Raw genomic sequence first — 23,559 nt, forward strand, 5'->3', positions numbered from 1 at the left:
GCCAGCCTGTACCCTTTCCCCCCAGACTGAACTTACCTGAATTTTTTTTTAGGGTGCTGCATTTCAAGGGAGTTTAGTGTTCTCTTTTTTCAGAATGTATAGTTCTCTTCGCTTCTTGAGAAAACCATGCTTGTGCCTGAGCCCCTTGGTTGGGTCCTGGCCATAAATCCACTCTGATGTTCCAAGTTTGGATTACCTGATGAGTATTGACAACCTATTTATTTTCCTGTGATGTTATTGAGATCTCGAGGATTGCAGTTACATATACTACCTTTCAGACTTTTCCCAATAGCCACTTGAAATTTTGTAGATTGAATTCTTCCATTGAGGAATCACATTGAATAACCGATGTCTAAACACAGGGTGGAGGGAGGAAGGAGGGCTCATAGTTTAGCAGAAAGAGGGTTCTCTTGAATAGTGTATCCTTGGATCAAAAGAGAATGGATGCATAGGGCTGAGGTAGATATTGTTAAAATGATACCCAGCACAGCTGCTTATTAGTCTCATGCACTACTGACAATAGGTTTCATGTTTTGTTTTTCGTAAATATAACCACCTCACTCAAGTAAGCGTATGGTCTCCTAGTGTGGTTATCCCATTTTAACAATTGCGTGTAGGTCACTTGAATCTCCTGCACAGTACCCAATGAAGAATCGGTTTCTAGGCACCTAATCTATCACGTACTCCAAGACAATCTAATCTCGGACGCTGTTGTTGGGGCACTGTGCCTACTTCTTTTGGGAACAAATCTGTGGTGCACACCCCCCACACAGTCTCCCTCATACTTCTAAATCGGCAGGTTGCTGTTGAAGCATCAGCACAAACTGTTATGTACAGAAATGTTTGTGTATGAGAGGGTAAATCACCTGCATCACCGTTCTGTTTAGAGCAGGCCAAATGTGGCATTGCTGTATTTGCTTTGCTCAAAACCATCCTAAGTTCTTTTGGATACACAGCATTCACCCAGTTCTTTGAATGGGGAAGCACTCGCTGTTTGGTACCATGCTCTTTGGTTACTCTCTTCTGTAAAGCAGCACAAGATTAAGGGAAAGAAGATAAAGATACCAAAGATAAAGAAACACAATGCACCAGTATCTTTGATCAAGAGGACCTAACAAATCACTTTGTGCACTCTTTGTGGTTTCCTTGGCTTATTTACTTGCAGTCTGTCTAAAGGTATGTTTATACAATTGTCCTGCCAATATGCCCCTGTGATTTCTGTCAAGCAGTCTACAAAGTCATTGGAGCTTTCTTGCATCAAAGATCCCAGACTGTACTGCAGCCAAATCATGAGCAAACAGCGGCCTTGAAAATTAAATTTCCATGCAAAAAACGATGCTTACCAAGTGATGAAGTAGTAGAAACTGATAAGATGGTACTGGACAGCATCTGCGAAAACGTTTATTAGTGGTGCCTATTTTCATCTCTTCACCACAGGGATCTAAATTTCTAAATTACGCTCACGGATCCTTGAACCTGACATTCGACACGTGAACGCTGGTGAATCTGGTCAGTATGTGCATGCTGCAGTGTTACCCTTGTGGGTAATTAACTTAATTTTTTGCCTTCCAAACGATGTGTCTCCTTGACCGTGCCAGCCCCGTGAGAATAGTTGGGGTCTGGTGGAAATCCTTTTGTACCTAATGTCGAATGTTGGTATAGAAGTCTTGTTTGTAGCTTTTTAGTGCAATGATACCTTGATCTTGTACATGTTTGGGTAGCTCTGCATGTTTCCATCTGTACATCCAACAACTTCTGCACTAGCTAGAGGGTTTTCCTTTATAATGTGCTCGGATGCCAAGTGCACCCAAAATGTACCCTTGACTGGGACATGTATCACAGATGTATATATGTGGTTGTTCGTGTGTATTGGTGGCTGCTGAGTCAATTGAACACGATGGTGCTCTCTGTGCTTGAATGGCTTTGTTCACCCTAGCTGTTCCAGCTGTTGGGTGGCAGAGATGAATGACTGGTTTAGGTTCATAAACACTGAAGTTGATGGCTTACTTCACATTGTCTTAGTCCATTTTTTTCCTGTGGAGTGAAAGTACCCTTCCCACATGTACTGGATTGTGTCCATCCCTTGCAGTGGGTCTGTAGTTTTTGTTCATTGCAGCAGGGCGAGAAGCCCCCAAGTTTCACCAGTCACAACAGGGAAAACTGATCACCCAAGATTTGAGGGACTTTGGGATTTACAAAAACCCTAGCCCTTCTGGTTGGCTCTGGCAGTCCAACTTTTACCATTAAAGAATGATTAGTACTAGCTCGCTCAGGCTGTACTAGGTTCTGTTTTCTAGAGGACCGTGTGGAGGTCTTTACACATGCAAAACCAATTATGGAAGACTTTTCAACATGCCATTGAAACTAAGTGATTACTATTCCCTTGCTTCAATCATGGATCTTGAAGCCTTTAAAATTAACTTGCGATTTCATCTAAGGAGAATGGAGGTCCCTGCCTGCCTGCTCGCATGAGGAGCACATCTACGCCTACCGGAAGCAACGACTGATCCAAGGAAAAAGAGCCTAAGGCCATCCTGCTAGGATAAGTTGTGAAGAGACCTGGAGAAACAGATACTGCCCTGGCGTCGCAAGCACGTCCTAACCCAGCTGCCTGAAAAAAGCAAGAGATTTCTTGTTCGAGCCTATATTCTCTCTAACCCTCTTCACTGGGTCTCTGTACTGTCCCCCCTAACCCTCGTCAGACTAGATGGACTGTTTATCTCCTAACCTCTGTGTTCATGCCCATCTCAGTAGCTAAAAGTGGTAGTCCTGAATCTGCAACTGTTTGATCCTTAGTGCTAGACCTTATAGTTTTGGGAGTCTCTCAAATTTAAAGTGGCAGTCACCACGCATTTGAAACCAGTGGCTTCCAGTGTGTTTGGTGACTGCCATGAGGGTGTCGTCCTGGTCTAATGGTACTCCTGGAAAATGTATCTTTGTTGTGGGAGTTAAAAAGACCTTTGGCGGTTAAATCAGGCCAGACCGTGCTAGGATCTTCTAATTTTCTTTGCTTAATGTAATTTTTAGTTGATATTTTACCTGCTTATTATTCTATTTTTAGAAAGCAAAGAACTGACTGGTCATTGATTATCTGTTGTATTTTATGTTATGTAAGTTTCTACACAACTCCACTTATTGCAATATGCTTTCTTTATTCAACTTCATTACCCAGCGATCCAAGAGGTTGTTAAGGAGTAGTTTTGTTAATCAATGCTCTTTCCCTGGGACACAAGTGGTGAATGACATTACCAACTGTGTAATGCCCTGTAACCCTAGCTACCTTCGGGCCCCCATAAAAGTGCCTCTCCAGGACTATTCCAGCAACTTTATTTTATTTCTGAATTGTGAAAATACCTTTTTCTTTTCTCTCTTGGGTTTGGATTAGGCATTCCCTTCGAAGGTTTCCAGTAATTTATCAAGTCTACTTATTTTCCATCTTTACGCAATGCTACCTGCCAAGAGACTATCCGGTGGTTGATGCAGGCAAGTAAAACTATCCCATGACTAGAGTAAAAACATAATTCTATCTACATTAGGCTTCTTTTAGTCTGACTAAATTTCTACAGCTCAACAATGAACAACGTTGCAAAACGGAGTACAAAATGAGAACTATCAGCTGATTTGACCCTGCCAGTCATCCTATATTTTTCAGAGTATGGAGCCATTTAGTCTTCTCTTTTAAGGTATGTAAATATATTAGCATTGTGATTAATCCGTTCCACAGTTGTAGATACTTATGTCTATGTGGTTTTGTGTCTGATAACTAGTTTGCAGTTTTAATGTTCAGATTTTTGGTATTCACGCCAAAGTTGTCAGAAGTGGAACCCTAGTTTCCTTTCCCTTCAATCACCGCTTCCATGGTCTACCCTCCAGGATGTTTGGAATTTCTGAGGCCTTAATTGGAGACAAGACCTTGTGAACAGTAAGAGCTTTTTGCAATTTTAATGTTTGAAGTTAACCTAAACTCATCCTGGCTACCAAAAGTGGTCGAATTGTCATTTTAAAATCTAGACGGGGAAACATTTTGGACACTGTTTTTAGGTCTCGCCTACGCATCGTGCAAGCGCTGCATAGGAGGAGACTACTTGGAATCGATTGCTTTTTCGCCCAAAAACATGCACGCTTTGCATTGCTTTCAATAGCAACGTGTGCACGTTTGGCGATTCCCTGGCAGACGCGAGCTTTGGCGACATCTGTTTGTAATTATCTTGCAAACAGACGGTGCCCCTGCTCGCTCCCACAAGGGAAACGCTGTGCGAGTCTCGCTCGTTCCTTTAGTGCTGGCAGCCCTGCATGGTGCTCCTGTCGCTGCCTCGCGCTCACACGCCAGCTACAGGGAAACGAGCTCAGCTGCTGCTCAATCGTTGCTGATATGCCTTCATTTTTCCACCCACTTGAAACTAAGGCTTTGTTACGCTTCCCTCGTTAAAGCGGTAATGTAATCTGGGAATGTGATCATATCAATAAGAGGCCCCATCTCTCATTGTGAACCATAAGCCCCCCCCCTCTCATCCCTCTGCAATAATTATACATTTGTTTACTCTTTGTGGCTAATTGACAGTGGTTTTCGGGTAGTTAGCCAAACGTGGGACCTTGATCCAATCAAAAGTGAGCGAAGGCTGCTTGTTTTCGGTTCGGATAATCCAGCATTAGGAATGTCTTGGCCAGGTGGTTTGCGGCAGAGGTCCAACTGCGCATGTGCTGCACACACTGCAGCAGCCAGATGCGAAACACAGGCTGCTGGACCCGATTGCTCACATGCAGAGCAGATGGCTTTGTAGGAATCCAAAGATGAAGTGTGCCTACTGATGCCCGTTTGAGAAACTGTGTGTGAGTTATTGTCTCCCTGAGTGACGTTTGTGGGTGTTTTGTCCATGGGTATGAGGTGAACATTGTGTCCATCTTTTACATATTGTTGGTTTTTATGGCAATGTATTTGTTGTCCATGGCATATTAGTAGCCCATTCATGATCTAATGTGGCATTCGCAGCAACATTCTTGCTATCCGTGCCATACTGGTTGCCCATCTATGACCAATTGTTGATATTCTTGCAACATACTGGCTATCTTTGTGTTAAGATAATTGATTGTCCACACATTCCTAATGTTTTTGTTACTTTATTTCTGAAGTTGTTAGAGTGAAAGTAAACCCCGGCAGGGGCTCCAGAACTCTTCAGCTCAGCCCTTCCACTGAGATTCTCGTCCCAGTCCAGTAAAGCCCTCCCAGGCAGGAATCACTTGAAGGCTACCTTTCAAAGCGCACCTCAGACTGATAGAAGCATCTACCCTCGGCTTATAGTGCAATTACATAATGCCATAGACACTCGCCATTCTTCAACAAGGAAGCCATTCTGGTAATCACCCAGCACCCAAGGCACAATATTTTCCCCATCATGAACCAAGAAGACCCGCCAGTGCTCACCAGTCATACAAATGGCCGCTGCACTTTAAATACAGAGATGATCCATGACAGGACTTGTCACTTCAGCCGTGATTGCTGTGCCAAATATAAACAAGCATTGGCATAGCCAATAGGTCTCACCTTTGGGACCCTATAACTGTTTAGTTATCCAGCACAATATCCTTGGTGCAACATCAAGTGTTGCATGGCTAAACCCTTACAAGGTCCCAAAGGCGAGACCTATTGGCTATGCCAATGCTTGTTTTTCTTGCCTGCACATTCACATACTTCACAGTTGGTGGTGGTGTGATTCTGCTGTTGACTCAATGCTTCCCCCCCCCCCCCCCCCCCCCCCCCCCCCCAATAGATTTGGACAGCTTACCCTGTCCAGCACAGCTTAAAAGAATCATCCCATTTTTGCTTGACCGCTGCGATCAGCTCCTAACTGTTTAAAGCCATGGTAGTTTGTACCAACTTTTGAATTGCTCCAAGAAACTGGTGTTCCATGGTTAAACAACCAAATTGATATATGAATCAAGGTCCACCATGTAACACTACCCTGCCCATTTTGCATTCAAATCCATCATTGTTTGCAGGAACTGGGCACCGTCATGGTCTTAGAATTCCAGTATCTGGTCATCGTTATGGCTGCAAAATGAGTCTTAGTCTTTTGTGTAGGAATTAACTGCTGCACAAGTCGTATGCTGTTTGTCTACTCTGTCTCTTAAATGTTTCTACATTACTCGGTGTCTTGAGATGCTCTGTCGTTATTTATGCCGCAGTCTATTCAGGCATGGAGCAGGTTGTATCTGTGAGGACCATCCATTGCGCCTTTTGTTAAGGGCTCAAGGTTTTTTTTGTATTTCTTTTTGTCATTTTGAAAAGAGAAAAAGTAATATCATTTTTGCAGCGTGAATCTTTCTGGATTCACTATGCTGTGCATATTCCCCTATCTGGTGGTTGGGTCCGGAATCGTAGTCCCTTTTCTCTTTTTTTTTTTTTTTTTTTTTTGTAGCCCAGGTGGGCGTCAACGTCCCACCATTTGGTGTACCTTCGGTGACGTCGGCATGCTTCCGGCGGAAGCTCCCACCCTTGGGTGCCATCTTAAGATTCTTTTTTCCGCCATTGGGTCTGGATCGTCGTGTGAAGCTCCAGAAGTTTTGGAGGAGAAAAGGAAAAAAATACGCAAATTTCTACAGGAAAAAACTCTAAGACCAGGAGAAGTAGATCATCAGAGCTGGGACGACGAAGAAGGAGAAGAACCTCGATCTTCGACGTCCGGAGAATGCGCACACAGGGGGACCCCTGAGCGCAGTAATGGACAACACACCATTTAAATTCTGCCGTAATTGCCACCACAATTACGTGCAGAGAGACCCGCACCCGGTCTGCAACCTCTGTCTGCCTATCGACCACGGGAGCAAGGACTGCAACGCCTGCTCAGTCTTCACGCCGAAGACGCTTAGGATTCGGGAAAAACAGAGGTTAGCTCACCACACGATGCAAGGCAAGGGCAAGGCCCCGTCGCTGTACGACCTGGGCCTCTCCACCGACGACTAGGACAACATCGCCGAAGGTCCAGATGTCTCCACGGTCGCAGAGACCGATAAGAAATTGTCAGACAAGGTAGGAGAGTCTATGACCCCGAAACCCCCGACAGGGCCTCGAAAACCTGACGGTGACTATCGAAAATCAAAGTCTAGAACCTCGAAGGGAGCACCGGCGTCAAAATCTTTGACGATCGAAGCTGCGGTCCCCGAATAACAGCCCAGCGGATCCTTCGAGAAGGACTCCCAGACGGCAAAGTCCAGCGAAAAGCAAAGGCCGTCGAAGCAAGCTCCCGAAAAGGGATCCTCGACTTCGAAGGAGAAAGAGCCGAGAGCCTCTTCACCGTCGACGGGGCCGTCTAAGAGGGCGGCCGAAACGCTGGACGCCGAGCAGGCCGCACAGATGGAGAGCAAGAAAAGAAGGCTCGAGGCAGAGATGGAAAGCTTCATCCAGAGGAAGAGGGACTTCGAAGACAAAATTAAGAGTTACAGGATCCCTTCGAAGCCCATGACGGTCCTCGAAGACCTAGAAGAACACGAGGAGTTCGACGCCAAAGAGCCGCCGAAAACTCCGGAGCCCTCGGAGCAGGGAGAATAGGAGGACCTATATTACACAGAGGGTGATTATGGGGACCCGCGTTCGAGCTACGACTCGGGATCCTCGACGACTCAGGACCAGGATTGGCAGGACATCGAGGCCGAAAACCCAGAGGAGGCTGTGGAGACATACCCCTCGAGGACTTCGCCGCCAGACGACATTGGGGCCTACTATGAGGTCGTCAAGAAGGCTGCAGCAGCTTATGGAGTCAAATTGGAGGAGGAGAAGGCTAAGGCAGATTTCCTGCTGGAAACCTTGCTCCCCGCACAGACAAAAAGCCACTTCCTGCCCATGCTGAAGAGTATCATGGCACAGGGCAAAGAGGCGTTCAGAGAACCAGCTACCTGCAGGTCAGTCATGCCAAGGACAGGGAAAAAGTACAAGTTCTCCTCCCAGGACCCCCCTTACATCCAGGGGACAGTTTCAGCAGACTCGATTATAACCGCAACGGCCAGAAGAAGGGCCAACGTCCCAACAACATCGGGGCCACCACCTGACAAGGAAAGCAGGAGGATGGACCTAACAGGCAGAAAAATTGAGAGAAACTCAGCAATGCACTGGAGGATGGCAAACTCCAACGTCCTCAACAGGCACCAGTACAAGCATTGGGATGAGATGAACCAATTGCTCAAGCACCTCCCAGAGAAACACCAGCAGAGAGCCGCTCACCTCGTGGAAGAGGGGAAAAGCATCGCAAACTCGTGCCTGAAGTCCGCCTTGGATGGGGCAGAAACATCCAGCAGGCTGATGGCTATAGGAATCACAGAGAGAAGGCAAGCCTGGCTCAGGATCTCAGGCTTCAAGACGGAGGTTTAAAACAACATCCTGAACACCCCTTTCAATGGAGAAACACTGTTCGGAGCCCCAGTTGATGAGAAACTCACCCAACTGAAGAAAGAGGAGACGGCAAGGTCCATGGGGGCCCTGCAATTCCCCAGCACACGCAAGTGCTATGGGGAAAAATGGAAAAGATTCACTCAATGCTTTAACAAACATAGCCATGGATTCACTACAAGGACAAAAAAGAGAAAAAAAAAAGAATCCGAAGATGGCGCCCAAGGGTGGGAGCTTCTGCTGGAAGCATGCCGACGTCACAGAAGGTACACCAAATGGTGGGACGTCGACGCCCACCTGGCCTACGAAAAAAAAAACCGAGAAAAAGGGCTACGATTACGGACCCAACCACCAGATAGCGGAATATGCACAGCATAGTGAATCCAGAAAGATCTTCAAGCTGCAAAACTACACACAGGTAAGAAACTATTCTTTACAAACAACCAGTAGTCAAAGCTTGTAAAATCAAAGCCGTAGCAGCATCATTAAGCATGTACAAATTACATTTCGCCCACACCTCCCCCACTAGATGAAAAGATCAGAGTACAGTAGCTGCATGTAAATGGAAACCTAGAAATTCATACGAGCAACCAGCAATGACACCAACTGAGAGCCTGTGATGTCCAAAAAAATATTTGGTCCAGTGAAGGAACCAATGCCATCGGTATGACTATGAGATCGTAAAAAATAAAAAAGGAGAATCCCCTCCCTCCCAACCATCCAGCCCCTCATCCCTAGGCAGCCTGGGTGTTCTCTTTAGCAGCCTGTCTCTCCTGGGCCCAAAAGAAAAGGTTCCCAAATGTCACGTGGACGTGATGTGGGAGGCATCCGTTCCCAAAAAGTGAATTACCTGTAAATGCCCATACGTAACGTCCCTGATCCACTCCTTGATGGACGGCACCCTCCTTCTACCCCAGTGTACAACCACTAGGCATTTAGCAAAAAGGAGAAGTAAAGCATGCAATTTACAAACTTCAACAGGAGTATCTTTAACATAGCTCAAGAGACCTAGGAAGGGAGAAGGAGTTTCAGGTGCGCCTGTTATCTGATGTATCAGTGTAGAAATCGTGACCCAGAATGGCGACCGCTTCGGGTAGTCCCATGCCATATGGAAAAAGTCGGCAGGGCTAAAAAGACAGCGCCAACAACTCACCATCCCGGAGACCCATACAGTGTAGACTCATGGGGGTTCTGTAATAGCGGTGAAGGAACTTAAAGTGAATTAGCCCTAGTTTGTAGTTTGGGGAGAGTTCAGAAAGTTGGCGGCAATAGTATGACCACTGCTCCACAGTAAGCGGTTCTTGGAGGTTGTTGTTCCACGCCTCAAGTGCCCTGGACCTGGTCAAGGGTGCAGTGGTTTGCATATGTGTATATAAATGTGTAGCAAGTTTACGAGGCAATGGTGATTTCAAGTTTTCTAAGGCTGCCATAGGCATCGGGGAGCTTGGAAAACTTTCATGCAGGGATTGGCAGGCAGCCCTCAGTTTATGGTATAAAAAAGGCACGGACTGGTTCCCCTCCGCAACCGTCGGTGGACGAAAATAGCCATTTGGGTAGAGATCTGCGAAGGTTCAGAGATTCAACTTTTGAGCCGCAGTCCCTCCAATACCATCCCTGAGGTGAGGCAACGGGGTTATGCGCCAGCGGCATAGCTGGAGCATAGAAGACGGGGGTACCTGCTCTTTTTTGCAGCTTGTACCACGCCCAGGCGAGAGCTTCCACAGTGTCTGTCTTCCCTAGGGTGGCGATCGACTGATACAGGGCTACCCGCAGCGGCACAGGTGCTGCTACATCAGTCTCAGCTGCCACATGAGGCTGAAATGGGGTCGGATGAACCCAAAAATGCAGGAACTGGGCCTGCGCACACCATGCATATAATTGCATATCTGGAGCACCCAGACCACTGTGGTTCAGCAGGAGTGTTGGAAGATCCCAGGACACCCGAGCCTGACCACCCGCCCAGACAATCGAGATCAGCAATGCTTTTAGAGTACGGAAAAAAGCCTGCGTGAGTGGGATTGGAATATTTGTGAATAATTAAATAAATTTAAGCAAGACAATCATTTTAGCAAGGGCTATTCTCAAGGCCAGAGAGAGGGGGAGTCTGGCCCACAGTGCGACCCTGTCCTCCAACCACGTGATGGCACGCCCATAGTTTAAGTTCCACACTTCCTGCCGGTCTCTATTGAGTTAGATGCCCAGGTATTTGACGGAGTCTCCTTCCCACTTAAAAAGGAATTTGGAGACAACTGGGGCGGTGTAATCGGTCAAGGGGAAGATTTGATAGAGTTGCCAGAAAGGCCCCCAAACCTGATTAATTCCAGAAGGAGAGGGTCAAGATTGTCTGCAGGGTAAAGTACATGCAGGGTGACCTCATCCGCATATGAGATAAGGAGACGCCTGGTACTGAACCCAATACCCAGGCCGTATGATTTTGTCTTATATGCGCTGCGAGCAGTTTCATAGCGACCGCAAATAGCAGGGGGGGGGCGGAGGGCAGCCCTGCCGGGTGTCACGCTATATAGGGAAAGGCTAAGATAGGCCGTTCACCCGTATCCTAGCCATCGGTTGGGTATAAAGTAAGCGGATGAGATTTATGAAGCGTGGACTGAAGCAACCTAGAATGGCCAAAAGGTATGGCCATTCAAGCGTGTTGTATGCTTTAGTAGCGCCGATGAACACCGCCTCCTCTTGTACATCTGGGTGTAAGTAGTGTAGGACCGAGAACACTTTCCTGAGATTGAGAAGTTGCCCGCCCAGGAATAAAACCTGACCGACCAGGCCTTGCAATTAATGGAAGGAGGGATTGCAACCTGTTCACAATCAATTTAGCGGCCTTTAGGTGGTCAGCTTGGGTCTCTGTAGAGCCGTCGGACTGCTTATTCCTCCATCCCACAACGTGTTTGGCAAACTTTAAGGCCGATCTCGCATCTGTGAAGTGTGAGGTGCCGTTGTGTGTCACTTTAAGCTTTGAAGGGTAGAGCAGAGGATATGGGATCTGGGCCTGGAGCAAAATACGCTTTGCTGGCTGGAATTCGAGCCTTGCTGCTTGCACAGCTGGAGTAAAGTCTGGAGTAAAGTCTGGATAAAAGGAGATGTTGTTCACTTTTGTGTGCAATTGAGCCCTTTTCACCGGCTAGACGTAGGATGAGGTTGTGATCTTGGTAATTCAAGATTTTGGCAAGAATGAGCAGGGGCGTCGCTCCAACTGGTGGTTTTGGACCTAAGGAGCTGTGGGCCCTTTCCACCGCAAAGACAGGGGATAGGTGAGGATCAAATAGTTTGTGGAGCAGGTCCGCAACGTAAGTTTCCATCTTGGGAATGGCCATAGTTTCCGGAATCCCAGTAATAACCAAATTATTTCTACGAGAACTTTCTTCCAGGTCTTCGTTTTTGGCACAAATGATACCCAGAACCCTGTCCATGTGGAGCAATTGTTCTTTGGTTTCTACCTGGAAATCATGAAAATCCGATTAATGATTTTCAAACACGTCCAGATGTGTCTCATGTGTCCCTACTTGCATCTTGACAGCATCTAGTTTGGAGGTGAGGGTGCGTAAGTCTTCCCCATGATCCTCAGCCTGTGCATTTGGCAGTCTACCCGTGCTGGTCTCAGGGTCTAGTTCAGGAAATAGCGTGGACCTCTTATTTTCAAAAGTCAGCTTGGGCTGCCTGGTGTCTTATTGGCACATTGCCCGACAAATGGACCTATGCGGACCACGAACAGCACTGGTCCAGCAGCACCGCCTCGGGAAACACCAAGTGCCAGAGATCGACGTCCAACACACGCCAAAACACCACAGCCCAACCACACAGACTCGTCTGCTAGCGGATCCACTTCACACAACACCCCAGAGGCAAAGGAATCTTCAATCCACGCCTGGGCTCCCCCAAGGCACCAGCACAGCGACTCGTGCACCCCGCGCGTCTCAGCGAGACACCTCTATCACCGTTGCTTCCACTCACCGGCCACTCCAATTGAAGCGATGCAGCCAGAACCTCCTCCCATTCAGCCTCCACTGCCAGTAAGCAGAAGGCCCGGTCAGGGGAACAAAGGGATCAACCAGGTAAGTCCTTATCATGTCTGTGTCACAGCCAAGCCCAGGGGCCTTGAGGGGCAACAAAAGGATCAATAAGGCTGCCATGGGCGCGGACAACAGTCTGGTGCGGCCAGCCAGAAAACCCCGCAGTTTGCCACCTCAGAGCTCCACTGTGATCCTAAAGGTGCGCACTACACTCCAGGCACGGTACCTCGCCAGCTGCCGTTCAGTGCGAGCCCACGCGGCCGACACAAAATTCCTGAATAGGCCTGCACCTACCGCGAAACCACCAGGGCTTCCAGCAATCCCGCTGAGTTCTTCTCCCCTCTTTGACTGCAGCAAGGCCTAGCCAGTACCTCAGGAGTTCGTCCGTGCCGATTGGATAATTAAAGGATTGCGCCGCGGCAAAAGACCCTTCCGTCCGGGAGCCGCTGGAGCCGCCACTGTCCAGCGCCCTCCATCACCTGCTAGGGCGTCATCACGGGCTCCGGGGTGATATTGTAGGAGCTGGGTCTCACTCCTTGTGCCGGCGCTGCTGCGCGGTGGGCTCAGCAGCAAACGCACCACCAAGGACCCGCTGCACCGTCACACCAGCCATTTGCGGCCTTCTTCGGCGTGAGGACCACGGCCTCAATTATTTTCCGCTGCCGCCCTCCAGAGGGCAGGAGTCTCTTCGGCCAGCTAGGCTCCCCACCAGCTCACTCTTCACAGCAAACGGAGCAACGCAAGCCCCGGACCAACCAAACTGCACCTTCAGCCCACCGGAACACTCCGGGTGTGAAATTGCACTGTGGAAACCCCTTCTGTGCCCGCATAAATTGCAGAATTAATCCCCAGCCGGCGGAACTCGCTTAGCAAGCGGCCATTCCGCAGCATGGCAAGCCACGCCCCCAAGCGCTTGAGGTTAGCATTCCGAAAAACATTCTCCTCGACAAATACTCAACCAAACATTTTGATTGATGAAATACTTTTTGAGGTTCTGTGATGCAAAAAGCGCCATTTGTATGGTGAACATGGAGAGAATTCTGCAGAATGTTCTTGCTTGTAACGCTATCAATCTGTTGCCTTCCATCCCTGCATAAAATTGCACTTATCTACTTTAAAAATTATTTATTTTCTCCTACAAGCCTTGCACATCTAGTGTGTTTTTAGGTCTTTGTGCTACAATATAATGTGTACTTCTGGCGAAGTTTTTTCTTGTTGGAGGGTATAGAACGGTCATGGCCCAGCACTGTTTAAGCAGACGTTTGGCGGCCTCTTGGGATGTCCGAAAACAGATGCAAAGTACATCATTATTTGTCAATAATCTGGCTTTTGTTAAAACTGCAACTTTACTGTAAAACTATCTTTTTAAAGGCAGTTCATGACTAAGTTAGGTATGGGTGACCACAGCTACAGGAAGTTGTGGACCCCTTGCGAAGCTCCATAGCTGATAACAGATTGGATTTGAACTGGATTGTGTGGAGCCTTATTTTTTGTGAAGGAATAGAGGCTGTTTCTTTAGGAACGATTGCCTCTGTCAAGAGGCACAATATTAATCTTTAAATGACACCTGATCTGGTCCATAGCTTCTGTAGTCAGTTTTGTATTTAGACATCTGGTTCTGGCTGTTGGTATTTTTGATGTGGAACGACGGAATGTGTTTAACCTTGGCCTGCCCAAGTTTTTAAAATGTGAAAAGAATTTGTCAGGTCAATTTTGTCAAGTCAGTGCAGGCCTTAAAAAAAATCAAACATTACTCTGATTTTTAACTTCAGAGTCAGACTGCTTGATTGTGCAGCACCTGCATAAATTTACATTAGATGTATTTGTTCTTTGAGTACATGCAGCATGTTTAGGGATTGAGCCATTTGAATAATTGTCTATTTTATCAGGTGGTGCTCCACTTGTAGCCAAGGGTGTTGAATAACACAGACCAGGAAAAACTGCAGTGTGTAAATGGTGTGCTATTTATCCGACTAATGGGGTCTGATTAGCAGATACTTTGCTATACATGCAAGATGTGATTAGCACAGGATGTCACCATATTTTTGATAGTAGCTTTTGTGGCATGAACTTCTGATGATCCCTTTATGACTTGAATTTGTAGATCTTTTTATGCATGCAAAATGGTAACCCTAGGTGTCCCCTGGTTCTACAAGGAGCCAATTCCACTGAGAACAGGTTACTGTTTCCTGAACTAAACCTGCTGGTAATGTCGCCCTCCAGGAGCAGCTCGGTAAAAATTAGAGTTCTTTAAAGTTGGAGGTCTGCATCCCACAGTGTTAACTGAACTTTCTACATACTGCCAGGTCAACTGTGATGGGCCTCAGATGTCTAATTGAATACCGTGCCATAGAGTTGGACCATAGTACTGGTCTGTTCCCATATAGAAATCAATGCTTAAGAATCAGAATCAGAAATTAAAACTTGAACTTAGCTGCAACCAGTGGAGAGAATGAAAGATAGGAGTAAACCTTGTCAAATTTGGATGTAACCAAAACTGCCTGGCCCATGAATTTGAACCTTCTGCACTACATTCAATATTTCAGTTGGTAGTCCGGCAGATGGAGAGCACCTGTAGTCTAGCCAAGATCCATTGATTATGTATACTATGGAAACCCTAGTACATCTGTGTAACATTTTTATCTTGTATGTGTGCAAATCATACATTGATTCGTGATGGAATAAACCTGTTCAGGTCAACGGCAAGATTGAGGGAAGATCTCACTTTTATATTAGAACTCTTGGCTACCATCAGGAATTTGGTTAGTGTTAATTTAAAGAAGCCCACTTGTAATTAGAGTAACAGTCCTATCGGAGGTATAGATAATGATTTAAGAGAAACAATTCGTTTTCTTAAAATAACCTTCACCCACCAAAGTGACCCATGGTGGCATGCTTATTCATCCATTTCTTCACACCCCGCTGTGGGACAGGCGTGCTACAACCAACTGAGACGTGGGAGCACTTTGCAGAATGTTGACTGAGGGGATGGGAGGGTCAAAACAAGTGCGTATTATTCAAAAATACCTGGCTATGTGGAGTCTAAATTGTATTAAATCCTGTAGCTGGTACTGTTAAAAAGGGGGAAATAGAGACTTGAACTATGATGGGTAAGTATCTCCCGGTCTATATGTTTCAAGCCTAACCCCTACGGCTTTTCGTCTGGCCCAGAGCAAATGATCCCATGTACCACTCCTAACTGAACCTAATTGGTCTACTTATTTATTATTGAGGTGAAAAAATAGAACACATGAACACCCTACAAAGTGCTCCCACGTCTACGTTGTTCACAGCGTGCCCCGTCCCGCAGCGGGGCGGGAAGAACCAGATGATGAAGCATGCGACCATGGATCACTTTGGTGGGTGAGGGTTATTTTAAGAAAACTCAGTTTTCCTTTAATCTTTATCTGTTCCTCCGATAGGGCTGTTACTCTAATTACAAGTGGACTTCTTTTGGTCATCTATGTAAAACAGAAGGCGGAGTCCACATTCAACCTGCTCCTCCCACCCAAATTGTTTTGTAGTTTGTTTAAATCGTGGGGCATAGAAGGCCTTATGTTGTCTGTTTGTGAAAGTTACACTAGTCTGTTCTCAAGCTTATGGTTGGACTATTTCGAAAGCTAAACAAACTACAGAGGAAAGGCCGCATCCCTCTGTGAACCAAGATCCCCAAATTAACTTTAAGTAGTGTTTTATTAATTCATTCAATTGCAACTCTGCTGCTTTACAACCAAATGTTTTCTTTGTTTTTTTGCTTTCAAACGGATACTTCCAAAAATTATTAACCCTTGCATTTTAAGGAGGTTTTCCAAAAGTGACATTTTTGTTTGAGTTTTCTTTAGTGTGAACACTGTCCTCACTTGAAAACTTACCCTTTGGTACCATATGGCATAGTGTAAAGCAACGTTTTTTTCACTTATTGCAATCCGGATGAAAATAGCATTATCTTAGCTATTGCTACTAACTACTTACCTCTTGATAAATTATTTGCCAGGGTCAGGCACTAGTGTCTCCTTTTGGTTTCAGTTTTTAGGTCTCGCCTGTCGATGCGCATCGAGCTTGCGAGACTATGGGGGCTTAAACAGACTTTAACCAACTTGCAAGGAATCGTGGCGATTCCTTGCAGTGCCCGTGAAATTCAAGCTCAATGCGCATGCGCATTGAGCTTAAAAGCGCGTGCACATGCCCCCAGCCGCCTGCCTTGCATGTCTTTTCCTTCAGGCGCACTCCTCCCACACCCCCGCTCCGCTCCCTCCCCTGCCTGCCGTGTCGCATTTCGAATCGCCATCTGTTCCCTCAGCCGCACTCCAGGCCCCTGCTGCTTTCACACCCTCTCCCCGCTCCGCCCCCTCCCCTGCCCGCCGTGTCTCATTTCTCCTCCCCCCCCCCCCCCCTCCCCTTCTCTGGCTTCCCTCCGTCTTGTTTTTTTTTTTTTTTACCCGCTCCGCCCCCTCCCTTTTCCCCGGAGTCACTGACCAGAGGACTCTTCACCATGTCTTCACCTCTATGAACAAGGTACTGTTTTACAAAATATATTTTACGGCACTGCTTGTATTCCGTGCCCTTCCTTATGTAGTTAGGCTGAAACGTCATTCTGACTCTGCCTTAATCCTATATTCGCCTGACTCCTTGCGTCTGCTTCTACCCTTGTCTGTGCTTCTACGCTGCCCGACTCCTGAGTCTGCCCCAGCGTTATCCTGACTTCTGGCTTTCACACCCTCTCCCCGCTCCGCCCCCTCCCCTCCCCGCCGTGTCGCATTTCTCCTCCCCCCTCCCCTTCTCTGGCTTCCCTCCGTCTTGTTTTTTTTTTTTTACCCGCTCCGCCCCCTCCCTTTTCCCCGGAGTCACTGACCAGAGGACTCTTCACCATGTCTTCACCTCTATGAACAAGGTACTGTTTTACAAAATATATTTTACGGCACTGCTTGTATTCCGTGCCCTTCCTTACGTAGTTAGGCTGAAACGTCATTCTGGCTCTGCCTTAATCCTATATTCGCCTGACTCCTTGCGTCTGCTTCTACCCTTGTCTGTGCTTCTACGCTGCCCGACTCCTGAGTCTGCCCCAGCGTTATCCTGACTTCTGCGTTCGCATCTTGCCCAGTGCGACATCAGTCAGCTGCTGGAGCTCCCGCAGCGTTCCGGTTGTGCATTCATTGCTGGACCTTAGCGTATCTTTCACGCACGGTCATCTCGGCATTTCGGTGACACGCACACCAATTATTGAATAAGCAATTATTCAATAAGCCTCAAGCTGCGTGTTACATTTCAATGACACGCACACCTTTCATAAGGCAAAACAAATCATTTTCCAGCATGTCGCTTTTTGGTGACACGCACACCATTAATGTATATGTTTATCCTGAGTGTTCTTGCTTTTCAGTGACACGCACATCTACAACTTAATAGCAGTCCACGGTTTAAAGTGTGTGCTGCTTTTCGGAGATACGCACTCCCACAAGATTTTAAAAAAAACCAAATAAAACTAAGGAATAAGTAAAAAAAAAAATAACACATTACTTCAACCATGTATCATCCTGCGGTGTTCACTTCTTTAGGACATTGTCATTATAATTGCTCACAACAATTCACTAACTGCACAAGTAAGAAATCTATATAACAATGTTGCAAAGCATTATACCACCACGCACGGTCATCTCAGCATTTCGGTGACACGCACACCAATTATTGAATAAGCAATTATTCAATAAGCCTCAAGCTGCGTGTTACATTTCAATGACACGCACACCTTTCATAAGGCAAAACAAATCATTTTCCAGCATGTCGCTTTTTGGTGACACGCAACCTATGTTTATCCCCATACAAAACATGTTGCTTTACAAATGCTATAGGTGTCACATTTGAAAAAGTTTAAAGTATTGGCATTGTAAATGACAAAGCTATTAATTTGGCTATTTTCAAGACCAACACATTAAAAAAAAATTGTCATTTACAAAACCAATAGCTCCAACTTTTCTAATGCGAGACCTATTGCATTTCCAATGCTTGTTGTTTTATATGTTCGTAATGGAACTCCCTCATGATGAACATGAGCCAAGGAGTACATGCAGGGTACCAAACAAAGCCGGTCATTTATCAAATAATTGTTTGTGGCTCAGGGCTTGTTTGGTTTTGGAAATGGGGCACATCCCTTTAGTCTTGGTGGCATTCTCATTCAGTACTTTCCTATTGTGTTGATCCTTGCTGTATAGTGTTCGTCGTGTCTTGATGAACTTACAGCATTGTAGTGTGGTGATACTTTAATAATAGTGACACCTAGGACCTGTAATTGTAATACTTACCAGCATACACTTTCCTACATTTTTCATAGACACAAACTACAAGTCTTAAAACTCTAAAGGTAGGATTTGTGAATTAATCATTTGTATATTATAGTTGCAATTGTGTAACTGGTTTCCCTTTCCAACTCCGTTTTCTAGTCTTGGCTGATTGTTGCTACCAAACTTGTGAATACTTAAATATGTATCTTATAGTGGTGATATTTGCTGATCTGTTGTGCTGAAGGAACATAGGGGTTTAACTTTTTTGTAATCTTTGGGAGGCAGTTATTAGCCTTCTTGAGATCATCATGGTTGGTCACAAAGCCTGAATATCTCTCTCCTTATGTGCAGGATCGCATAACTGTTATAGAGAGAATCTGTCCCTTCGTTAATGTTCACTGTTCTGGTGGCCCTCTGTAGTCCGCAATAACTGGATTTTCTTTAGAAATTTACGCTAGTTAGAATTACTATTTTGTTTAGAGTGAAAACCGGTCTAATGTAACATCTATCTTCCTGTTGAGGAACACAACTGGCTGGTAGGCAGCAACTAACTTGAAAGAGCTGAAATTAACAACCCTTCAAGGGAGTCAGCAACTCCACTTCAGTATAGCTGTTGTAGTCTTGAGGCTAAACATTAATCTACATTTTGCCACCCTCTTGGTGAAATGAGCCTTAGTCTTTTCAGGAGGAGGATGGTTAACCTTCTAAACAGAGTAATGCATGATTCAATCCACTTAGCTATGGATTGTTGAGACTGGCTTAACATGTCCACATATCCTCCTAATTGAGGACGATCGGTTTGATATCTTACGCTCGGTAGTCTTATTAACCCCATGGCTGCTAAGGCAATTCCCCTCCTGTGCTGGGAATCGCTGTATTCCTTTATTTCATGACGAGCTGGGCTCGTCATCAGTGTTTGAGGAGGCTACACCATGACGAGCCCAGCTCGTCATGAGTGTGGAAGGGGTTAAAGTTAAAAACATTCGTTTTTTTTTTTAAACCTCATACACTACAGATTTTCTAAGAAAAAGTAGTTGCAGCCTAGTTCTCAAACTACTTTTAGAAAAAAATATAAATGTCATTTGCTCAACATTATTTGTGTGGTACTCGCTCAAGTACCAAAAATAATTGCCCTTAAGATTGTTGTTTCAGAACACATTAAACAAACTATTATGCATGCTTTCAGGGGGAGTTGTATTCTGCTTTGAGTGAACAGTTTTTTAAAATGCTCTTTTAAGCACCTACCACCCTCCTTCTGTGGGAAAGGGCACGTCAGTCCCTTTATTATACGTTTTATCTAATTGACAGTAAAAGTAGAAGTCCCCGTTTAAAAAAAACATGTAAACTGACAACATTTCTAAGTTTTCCTCGGATGTAAACCAGAAGCCCAATTTGTCTGTAGTGAACTGTTGGCTACTTCAGCTTGGTAGATTTTGAGGTTGTCTCTGCAGGCTCTACAGTAAACCTGTTCTTTTAAAGGCATTGCTGCACGAAGTCTGTCTTAGAACATTTAGTTTGATTATTGAATTTTGAAGTAATTAAGTATTTGCCATGTATTTCTGTGGCCTCCCTAGAGTGACCTTGTTATTCTTTAAAGCAGTATTAGGTGTATTGGTAAAACTAATTGCAAGCAGTGTCTGCCTCCATTGAAATACCTTTCTTTATAGATCATTGATTCTCAGTTATTCTCCGAAAAGGCTCTCAAAGGGTTGTGGAAGACATGCAGCCAAGATTGCCTTGTCATGGACCTTATTGCCATTTCCACTGAGGACAGAAAACATTGAAGAAAATTACGTAAAATCTGTTAGAAAAACATTTCATCCCTACAAAGATGATAGGTTTTAGTATATATAGCTGCATGACATCAGTAGAGGTTATGATGCATGATATCAGGTTTTTAGTGTTTAGGACTTTTCATAAAACCTTGTTCATTTCTCTCCAAGGCTACAATTGTCTATTCTAAGTGTTTATTTGTAGGGTACAGTCTGTGGAGGAGAGTTCTATCCATTTGAATTCTGTGTAATTGGGGCCAATATGCGTTTGGCGTGATGTGGTGGCCTTAATGGCTTTGCAGCTACATCATAGTTATCAAACCTAGTACTAAGACTATTGTGCAAGTGATATGAACATTTCTACTGCATATATACAGGACTGGTGTCAAGTGTTGCTTAGCTGCTGAAGCAGTTGTCTGAGCAATCCTATTTTGTAGAAGGTATAGAAAACTGCTGCAACTCCATTCTGCACAAAGCCTGCTGACTGCCGGTAAATGAACAGGCTACAGTCAAATTCTCTGAAAGTAAAGTAATCTCTTGAGACCCATTCTGGTTTTACAGATTACTTTTAGGAACAGTGTGTATTAAAAACGCTAATGTTCCGAGAGTTTGTCTGCTTCTATTCTTGTCAAACATTTTTCCAAGAGCTTGGACCAGCAGTGGGTTTGTAAATAGTTGGCAATTTAATATTTCGCTTTGTTTGAGCTATTCATTTGTGGTTCGGGGCGAGACCAGCTTTATTAATATTCTTAGTATGCTAGCTCAACATTTTTAGTGTCATGCATACTTTCAGGAAATTAAGTTTGCCTAGAAGTAGTGTTCTCTTGAGTGTGCAAGTATTTTATATGATGCTGATCATACCCCTTCATGAATTTGGATAAAAGGTCTGTTGTACTTGTATAATTTTTGCAGGGTCCCATTGAGGACTTAATAGGCAGGAGACACACCTTTCAGCATACCTGTGGAGAAGTGTGGCTCACTGGTTAGAGGCGGCAGACCCGTAAGCAGAGGACGGCCCGGGACCAGGGTTCGATTCCCGACGCGGCAGGGTCGTGGACCAGGGTCAGCGGACTCGATAATTCTCGCCTCGGTGCCTACTCTAGTCAGAGACCACACTCGGCAACTCTGGGCATCAGCTTGCCTTATCTTCACAACGGCCCCCCCAGACCGCCGGGGATGCTTGGTCGCACCTTCGAGATACCCATCAGGGACCATCTCTCAGGGTGAGCCAGGACGGGTTCCCCAGCGGTCGAAGCGCGGAGATACTCCTCCGTGAGTCGATTCCTAGCGCTACATAAACCCGCAATTAAAATTAAATTAAAATTACCTACAAAGTCAGCTAAACAAAATGTTCCCAATCCCAAATCATTGCTGCCCATAAATGTCCTATTGTGCTGTAAACATATCCATTTTAATCCTGTATACAGCACCAATACCTGCTTTAGAATGTCAGTGCAAAAACGAAGTATTTCCCACTAGATCCCTGCTTTCCAAATTTAGTTTCAACAGATCGGGTATGTAGGTTTGGGCAGGTTTTGCACAACCTGTTCCTGATACGGTGGCGGTCTCCTGCAGTCCGATCCTGAGAGGAGACTTGCTGGTTTCTTTTTCGAATTGCTAACTGGAATGATAGTGTTTAACATGCCATTGTTGTCAGTCTAAAGAAATGGCGTGGAGCTGGTAAAGAGTAAGTTCCTTAAACACATTTGTCAGCTTTGAATGTTCATGTCTACAGTTTAATCAAATAAGTGTAACAGTTTTCAATTTGAAAAATATAAATGCAGAGAGAACTAATGTTCTGGGTCAACAAATGCAAATGACTTGAAGGTGAGGATTATTATTTTTATCTTTGAAGAATAGTAGCACTAGTTAAATAAGCTGTTAATTTTCTCATTAAAGGTCTATAGAGAGCATTTTGTCTGATGCATCAACATTACTGTTTTATGTTAAAAGTGGGGTGCCTAATTACCGTGTATGCAATAGGTTTGTTAATGGATTTTTTGTTTTTCAGGTTTTGTTACCTACCTCTATGTCTATGGTTAACAAACATCTGGGACCAAGAAAAGACCTCTTAGGTCTTAAGAGTAGAGAAATTGATGAAAACAGTGGTCCAACTACCACAGTCTTTGTGGGAAACATATGTGAGAAGGCCTCCGATATGCTCATTCGACAACTTCTGGCAGTAAGTATACACTGCGCTAGGCTAAACTGTATCTTGTATTCCACTTGTGTTAAAATGGATTGTGAACTGTGACTTACATTTTTGAGAATCAGTTGGTACATTTTGTTTTCTGAACTGGTGCTTTTCCCATCGTTAGGCTACAATTTAAATGTTTTGATCAGTTTCCCCATCCGACTAGAAGTCTTCTTGTTGTGGAGTTTTTACAGTTTCCAATAGTCCCAATTGTATTCAAACTCTTGATAATTTATGCATAATCATTGGAAGAATTACTTGCTTAGACTATCCACTAGCGAGCAGTACACAATCTAATATCTGGAAAGAGGAAATGAGCCTCCCATTTTGCTAATTCTACAGTCCCACCTGCCCCCACTGCTGTTTGCAGAATGAGCAGTAATGTTTCAAGAGAGTATACTGGAGCTCAGTAGATGCCTAGGGGTATACTTTAACAAAGGTTGCCTCTGTAGCTGTGCCTCTGAGTGAGTGTACGAAACGTTTAAAAGTGGCTCACCAGGCTTTTGCCAAAATGTGATTGCCCCCTCTCCAAATCCCCACTACCCCCCGTTTTGACATTACCTGTCCCTTTTTGTCAAATTTAATAACACCTACTCTGTTCCTGTGTGCAATTTGCATTTCAGTAAATACAGATCTCATCTGCACTAGGAGTGATAGGAATGTCCACACAATTACCCATTATTAACATTGATAATGATTTTACATTGACATCCATTGGGCTTTTTGGGATGAAGCTTGAATTCCTTATAGCATTTTTGACCGTTACAACTTACCTTGCGAAGAAGAGTGAGCATCCTACTGCACAATTAGTAACCACGTATTTCTAATCAAAATATTGAAGCTTTACTATTGAATGTGCAGCTTAGCTTTCAAAGGAGAAAAGGCTTGCTCACTTCAGATCTAGATGAGC

At 45.1% G+C, this 23,559-nt stretch overlaps 1 protein-coding gene across 6 annotated transcripts in view; it reads left to right on the plus strand.

The window, feature by feature from the left end:
* RBM25 (RNA binding motif protein 25) overlaps positions 1-23,559 on the plus strand; it is a 370,502-nt gene that overhangs the window by 93,779 nt on the left and 253,164 nt on the right. For all 6 annotated transcript variants that reach the window (XM_086937079.1, XM_086937080.1, XM_086937082.1 and 3 more), the window contains one exon: positions 22,467-22,637. In XM_086937079.1, the coding sequence (XP_086793205.1) occupies positions 22,467-22,637 (171 nt within the window). The remainder of the gene's footprint in view (positions 1-22,466; positions 22,638-23,559) is intronic.

This window comes from Lissotriton vulgaris, chromosome 9 (genome assembly GCF_964263255.1).
Source record: "Lissotriton vulgaris chromosome 9, aLisVul1.2, whole genome shotgun sequence".
Taxonomy (NCBI): domain Eukaryota; kingdom Metazoa; phylum Chordata; class Amphibia; order Caudata; family Salamandridae; genus Lissotriton; species Lissotriton vulgaris.